The sequence below is a fragment of the Nicotiana tabacum genome, chromosome 14, assembly GCF_000715075.1.
Source record: "Nicotiana tabacum cultivar K326 chromosome 14, ASM71507v2, whole genome shotgun sequence".
In the NCBI taxonomy this organism is placed as follows: domain Eukaryota; kingdom Viridiplantae; phylum Streptophyta; class Magnoliopsida; order Solanales; family Solanaceae; genus Nicotiana; species Nicotiana tabacum.
The window spans coordinates 77,134,243-77,142,414 of record NC_134093.1 but is presented as its reverse complement, the minus strand read 5'-3'; the positions used below and the strand labels follow the sequence as shown (position 1 = coordinate 77,142,414).

The 8,172-nt window shown below is 38.8% G+C and overlaps 1 protein-coding gene across 1 annotated transcript; it reads right to left on the bottom strand.

Moving 5' to 3' along the window:
- Positions 1-3,058: 3,058 nt before the first annotated feature.
- Positions 3,059-4,113, bottom strand: LOC142168995 (uncharacterized). Its single transcript, XM_075230186.1, has 2 exons — positions 3,776-4,113; positions 3,059-3,065 (listed from the first exon to the last, which is right to left on the bottom strand). Exons 1-2 carry the CDS (start codon positions 4,111-4,113, stop codon positions 3,059-3,061), a joined length of 345 nt encoding a protein of 114 aa, XP_075086287.1.
- Between the last annotated feature and the right edge of the window lie 4,059 nt (positions 4,114-8,172).

The following is an 8,172-nucleotide window of genomic DNA, read 5'->3' as shown; positions in this document are numbered from 1 at the left end:
ATTTGCATGATTGTAGGGCTAGAGCGTGGTTTTGACGCAATTTGTGGTTGAAGATAGCCCGAGAAAAGGTAAGTCTCGTGGCTAACCTTGTTAGCATGGAAAACCCTAGGAATTGACTTTTTTGCTATGTGTTTAAGGTATTGGGGGTAGTGTATATTCATGGTGGCGAGCTTATATACATTTACCGAGTTTAAATCATGACCATGGGTAGTAATTTGAATATCTCATGCTTTGTTTGATTATGTGCTCGTTCGATTCATGATTTATTTAGCTTATGTGACTATGTTTGCCCTCTTATTTATGTTAAAAATCATGCTTAGGCTTATAATTAATTGTGAAGGCATGGGAACTTATTCTTGATATGATGAAATATATAATTATCTGTAGTCTCATAGAGATTTGATGAGTACATATCTGTATGATATTAACTAAGTCATCGTGCACCTTTTATCTATAATTCTTGAGCATATACACAGATTTAAAATAATGGATACATGATTCAGACTGAGGATTTTGGCACGAAGGTTTAGCGTGTGACTGAGACACAATAATAGCAAATTGGACTTGATGATCAAAATTTATTTATGAGGGATTCTATTATACCTCTATTGCGCTTGGATTTGGATCTGTCCTTCCGGTGTCAGGTGTAACCCATGTTACTTTGGGCCCTATGAGCATGGTCGGTACACACACTTTCTACCGGGTCGATATATGGATTTTGTATCGGGTTATGTTGATACATGCATTTTGTATGGGGATACCTGGATCTTGTATCGGGGTACATAGATCTTGTACCAGTTTGAGCAGGCATTCATATCATGATTCATTTATAGGCATTCACTAATGTGCTAACTATTGCATGCCATGTGTATATGCTAATTGGGAGCCTCGACTTCGCTGATTAGAGCACGCCAGCCTAACTTACCATACTTGAGCAGCGTTATGATTATATGTTCAATTTGGAAAAGCATGCTTTAGGTCTTTTGACTGATTTATATCTTGATACCTTTTGATCTTGAGGATATTTGATGTTCCAGGCGTGTTACTATTTCGGTGTTTTAAATATTTTGAAGTATCTAGCATCGCTACTACTTCTTCGAGGTTAGACTTGATACTTACTGGGTACCGACTATAGTGTACTCATACTACGCTTCTTCATATTGCTGTGCAGGTTTTGAGACTGGTATTGTGGTACCCTTGAGCTGAGTTGGAGTCTGTTATTGGAGACACTGTGGTGAGCTATCGTACTAATTCGATCTGTAGCACATGGAGTCCCCATCTTTATTTATCTCATGTCTATATTCTCTTTCATAGACAGTTGTGTAATCAAACTTGAACTTATTTTGGTTGTGTTTATGGAGTCCCCGTTTTACTATTTTGGTTGTGTTTAGACCATGTTATACTTGTATCTGATATTTTACCCTTTGAGATAAATCCTACTTTCATTAAGATATAACTCTATTATTTAAAGAAAATTGCACTTAATTTTGTTGATTGCGAGTTGACTACTTTAGCAAGCACAGCTAGGTGCCATCACGGCCTGAGATGGGATTTTTTATCGTGACATGTACGTGTTACCTCGTAATGAATAGCACACAGCCCAATGTGGGGCCTGGTGGAAGCGTCACCTCATTATCAGTATAAAAGTGGCACTATGGCCCAAGATCAGTCATCAATCACTCAAGTCTCAATGTTTACATCTCACAGTACTTAGCTCAAGTCGTGTCACACATATAAGGGCATCAACATCATGGGAGATAACATATAAAGAATGCACAGAGACCGAGATATAATGCATGGATGTAGCATCATGATTGAGAATATTACTACAATTAAGGCAAACAACTCAATATAGGACGAATCGCCCTATCATGTCTCAAACAGATAAGTACATAGCCTAGACATAATTTATAGCATGAATAATAGATCAAGTAGTCATACAAGTAGAGAAATAATGAGGCATGATAGCAAAATAAGGCACATACTAGCCTAAGGTTTACCCGGATCATGAATAACCTCCGGTGTATGCATATACGCCCATCACCTAGCACGTGTGTCACCCCCAATATATATCTATTACCATAGCCAATAGGAAATTACCTCAAACCAAGTTTACATAAGTTACTTACCTCGAAGTACATGAATCAATACTCTATAAACCCCTTCTCATGAGAATCGACCTCCAACGGCTGGAATCTAGTAAAAAATAACTTAATAACGTTAAACACGGCTATAGAAATCTATTCCAAACAATAAAGCTCCAATCTTTATCAAATTGCACAAAGTCAACCAAAAAGTTGACCCCAACCCACTTTATGAAACCCGACCAAAGTCATAAACTTGGCTACCCATTCTAACACGAGTCCAAATATAGAAGTTTCATCTAAATCCGACTCCAAATCGGGGTTAAAATCTCAATTATTCAGTCTCCCAAAATTCCTCACAAAACCCCAATTTTCTCTCATTGGTTTCATCAACCAAAAGCCAAAATCAAGGGTAGAATCATGAATAATAATGAAATCTAAGTTAAGAAAACCTACCCAATCCATGTTGGTGAAAATCACCTCAAAAATCACCCCAATCCGAGCTCCCAATCTCAAAATATGATAAATGAAGCCAAACCCTCGAATAGAAGTGTTCTAAGAATTTCTCGCTTCTGCAACCCGACTGTCGCTTCTATGGCATCGCATCCGCAGAATATTCCTTGCAGATGTGCACCCGACTAAAGTACCTGACCAAGCACACATACGGCCAAGAGTTTACTGCTACAAAATCATATGTGTGAGCTTCCTTTGCACCTGCGCAATTGCACATGAGCCCAAAGCTAAGCATACGCGGCCACTGCTGCCCTCCACTATCCTTCGCATCTGTGATCCTCAGTCCGAATCTACAGACTCGCACATAGGGACCAATCTTCGCAGATGCAAAAACACCAGAACATAACTGCCATCCAACTTCAAAATGTTTCGAAACTCATCTGAAACACACTCGAGGCGCCCGAGATCCCGTCCAATCACACCAACAAGTCTTAATACTTTCTCCATACCTATCCAAAGGATCAAAACCTGAAAGTAGCATCAAAACCATGAATCGTTGATCAAGATCAATCTCGTAAGTTCATGAATTTCAAACTTCAAATCAAGCGTTCAATTAAAGTCTAAACAATCCGGAATGAACCCAAACATTGCACACAAGTCCCAAATAACATAATGAACCTATTCCAATGCTCGGAATAACATTCTAATCCGATAGCCACAAAGTCAACTCCCGGACAATTAGAGCCAAATCAACCTAGGAACCTCCAAATCCAAATCAAGACCTAGGCCTAAGTCCAAAATCACCACACCGATCTATTGGAACCATCGAAAAATTAATTCGAGGTCCTTTAAAACAAAGTCAAACCTTGGACAACTCTTAGAACTTTAGCTTCCAACCACGGAACTAAGTGTTTCAATTCACTCCAAAACCTTCCTGGGACCAAACGAACCGTCCCCGCGAATCACAAAACAACAAACAAGCATACGAGAAGCATCAAATAAGGGAGCGGGGCTTAAATACATAAAATGACCTGCCGGGTCATTATATTCTGTCTCTCTTAAACAAACATTCTTCCTCGAATGGGTTTAGAATCATACATGGGATTTTAAAAATATGAGAATATCTACTCTGTATATCATGCCAGGTCATGGTCTACCAAATCGCCTTCTCGATAGGTTGACCTCTCCACTGAACCTTCACTGATGCAATATTCTTCGACCTAAGCTTTCAAACTTGCCTATCCAAAATGGCCACCGGCTTCTCATCATAGGTAAAATCCTTGTCAAACTGCATTGAGCTAAAATCCAACACATGTGGAGGATCCTCATAGTACTTCCGAAGCTTAGAAACATGAAACACAATATGAACTCTCGATAAGGTGGGTGGCAACGCAAGTTTGTGGGCCACCTCGCCAAATCTCTCCAAAACCTCAAATGGATCAATATACTGAGGGCTCAACTTTTCCTTCTTCCCAAATATCATCATGCCAATCATAGGTGAAACTATGAAAAGAACCTTCCCACTCTCCATGAAAGCTACATCCTGAACCTTCCTATCAACATTACTATTTTGCATGGACTGCACTATACGAAGCCACTCCTAAATAAATTTCACATTCTCTAGTGCATCACGAATGATACTATGCCCAACTAACTAGCCTCACCTGGCTCAAACCAATAAAGCAAAGGATTGTAACGATCCGAACGATTATTTTGTGTATTTGAGCCCCGTTCCCCTTTTGATGCATCACACATGTGCATTTGTGGTTTTATGACTTGCGTGGATGGTTAGTTGCATTCCAAAAAGGTTTTGGGTTGAATTAGATTCTTTGGTTCTTGGTTTGGAATCATAAGTTGGAAATATCGACCTAGGTTTGACTTTTGTACATGACCCTGGAATGGTATTTTGATGTCTCTAATAGGTACGTGTCATGATTTTGGACTTGGGCATATGCCCGAAATCTAATTCGGAGGTCCCTAGATTTATTTGACTTGTTTTGCCGAAAGTTAGCAATTTGAGGTTTAGAAGTTTCCCTAAGTTTGACCGTAGGTTGACTTTATGGCTATCGGGTTCAGAATTTCTTTTTAGGATATGGAATAGGTCTGTTTTTTGATTTGGAACTTGTCTACAAAATTGGTGTAATTCACAGTTGGTTTGATATGATTCAAACGCTTGGTTGTGATTCTACAGGTTCTTGAGTTTTCTTTTGACTTTCATGCATTTTGATGTTCGATTCATGGTTCTAGATGTTATTTTGGTATTTTGATTATGCGAGCAAGTTTGTATGCTATTTTTAGACTTGTGTGGCTGTTTAACTTGGAGCCTCGAGGGCTCGGGAGAGTTTCAGACGTGCTTCGAATTTGGTTGAACTCATTTTTTGGTTGCTGGTGTGCTGGTGCTCCAATTATCGCTATTGCAAGCACCATCCCCGCAATTGCAAAGTTAACAGCAGGGGAAAGGTATCATAATTGCTATACCTTACTCACAATTACAAAGCAAGGCTGGGACTGGGAAGGTTCGCAATTGCGATCAAGTGGTCGCATTTGCGAGAGGAGAAGACTTCGCAAATGTGAAGTCTGTGTCGCATTTGCGACATTCCTCAAGTCTGTAAGGTGCCACAATTGCGAGTCCTTTTTTACAATTGCAAGGGTTTGCAATTGGGAAACCATGGTCACAATTGCGACTTTTGCACCCGAAGAAAAGAGCTGGGAAGTTGGGATTTAGTCACATTTTTCATATTTTGGAACCCTAGACTCGGTAGGAGGCGATTTGGAGAGTGAATTTTCACATACAATCATTGGGTAAGTGATTTTGATCAATTTTCAATTATATGACATGATTATATATGAGATTTAACATCAAATTCATGAGAATCTAAAAGAAAGTTTGGGAAATTTTGTCTATGTTTTAAAAAATGAAAACTTGGGATTTGAAAGTAAAATTGGACTCGGATTTGAAAACAAAACACATATATGGACTTGTGGGGTTATGGGTAGTCGATATCTACCATTGGACTCGGGTTTTGACCGGGCATGCCTGGGTTTGACTTTTAGGGAATTGCATAAAGATCATAGCTTTATTAATCGTAATCGATTTCTCTTGCATTGTTTGATAATATTAAGTCATTTTTTGCCAGATTTGAGTCGTGCCGAGGCGAATTTTAAGGGAAAAGCTATTTTTGAGTGTTGATTTTGGCCTAGTTGAGGTAATTATCTTGCCTAACTTTGTGTGGGGGAACTACCCCTGAGGATTAGGTTTGATTGTACTCTTTGAATAATGTGTAAGACGTGTACATGAGGTGACGAACATGTACACGGGCTTATATGTGTAAAATTGACCTGTTTAGACTCTTATGTTATTTATAAGCATTTAATTGAAGTTGTTATTAATTGTTCTATCTATCGTTGTCATGTTTACTCTTATATGCTTTAACTAAAGTTGGTATTACATGTTTTGGTTTCCATTGTTGGGGTTACTCTTATATGCATTTACTAGTAGTTGTTATTACATGCTATCCTTTCCATTGTTGAGTTATTCTCATGCATTTTTTCGTAGTTGCTATTTCATTCTATCTCTTTCATTGTTAAGCTTATGTTATGAACTTGAATTGGAAGTTGTCATTTCATGGGGACACCTTCATTGTTGAATTATTCAAGTTGTAGTTGTGAAAACTATTAACACATTGTGGTTGAAATTGTGTGTTATTGGAACACCTTTCCTTGTTGAGTTATTTATCATTCATTTTGTTATTATTGAGATTTTGGTACACATTATGGTTGGCTTGTGGTCTATGTGTTGTGGTAACATTTGGTATTGTTGATTTTGGCAATGTTGTGGCATATGGGCACGTATTGTGCTAGTTGATTATTGAGTTGTGATATTGATGCGCATGCGGCGGTATAAGGGTAGGGGTTAATGCGCATGTGGCAAGATAAGGTGGGATTTATACGTGTGTTATTAGTAAGGGAATTACTTGAAGCCATGCGGTGAGATAAGGGGGCTAAAACACGTGTAGCTATTGTCACGCCCCGACCTCAGGGAGCGCAATCGGCGCTCAACCGAGATACCCCGGTCAAGAAAGCCTTTACAATACCTTCTACCTAACTCACCCATGAATAAAGAGAAGAATACATTTCATTAATTAGACAGTAAGAGGTCATGTGAATGACATTCGTTCATTTCTATTAGTTACGTCATTAACAAGTCTCCAAAATAGTATGTTGTACAATCATAGTTAAAGTAGAACAGATGATACGATTACAACATTTTTAGTTTAACCTTCCCAAAAATAGATAAAACCCACATCATGTCTACGGAGCCTCTAACAGGAATAAAAGAGTGCTATGAAAGTGCCGGCAACAAGGCCCCAGCTATACCTCAAAACGCTATGTACAAAGGATAAGGGATACATGACCCCGAAATGAAGTGGGGGCTCACCAAGTCATCTGAGGAGATGGTGTGCTGCTATCACTGATCAATACTACCTGCTATGGAACCACCTGCATCCATTAAAGATGTCGCGCCCCTAGCAAAAAAGACGTTAGTACATATGGAATAGTAATAGTATGTAAAACTAAACACCCTCTCAATAGAACGAGAAACAGTAAACGGAGAATAAAACATGAAATCAATAAGAGACTCAGACAGTAACAAGGTGTCAAGTTAGGGGAAAGGTAAATTTCAAGTATGTTTCAGTAATTTAAGTTGGGAAATCTTTAGAACCGATGCACCATCGTGTTTTAGCATAGAGTCCGATCTCAGCCTGACCGGCTAAGCCGTCTCAACCCGAGACATACACTCACAATACAACCATGTGCGTGGCATGGCGTCCGATCTCAGCCTGATCGGCTAAGCCGTCTCACCACAATGCCGTGTGGGTCATCATATCACATCTCACTAGCAATAATCTCATCCCATTTAAGGGGAAACATCTCAACACACCAATCTTATCACATATGTGGGGAAATAGTCTCATCACATTAACACGAGGATTTACCCCTCAATCACTCCTACACCAGTACGTGTAGTTTCGGAGTTAGGTTGTTCTGACCTACCTATCCTCGGTGGCTAAACGATACTCCCAAGGCATTTATTATTAAAAGGATTTACCACTCATTTCATATTATTTTATATGTCATTCATTTTATTGGCACCATTGGCCATAACGCAATATCATTCTTGGTACATTGGCCGTACTTCATAATTCATGCTCACTATTCCACTTTCAAACATTAACACGGATTGTCAAAAACAAACATTTATATTCAAGACTTTAAGCAATCATTTTAGCAATTTAGGGTCTTAGGCACATGTGATTTCTTACACAATTTGATGTGATCGCTTTCATTTTGGCTTGACTTGAAGTCACAACATTTTACTGCATACTCATACTTCGAACATGCTCCCAAAGAATAACGCAATATGATAAGAATAATTTGGAACACATTTTGAACATATTCATATATATATACATCTTCCGACACCAAACGTATTCAGAAAAGTCAATTCATAATGGACAACTCGGTACTTACAAGAACATCATGGGAATTCAATACTAAGAGAGACGTTTAGCCAACATACCTTGCCTCGAGATTTTTAAATTACTACAATGTTCCGAAAATCTTAGCCACTTCG

Bases quoted from the DNA above. Each gene is read 5' to 3' on its own strand.
- LOC142168995 (XM_075230186.1), bottom strand. From the start codon at position 4,113: ATGCAAAATAGTAATGTTGATAGGAAGGTTCAGGATGTAGCTTTCATG.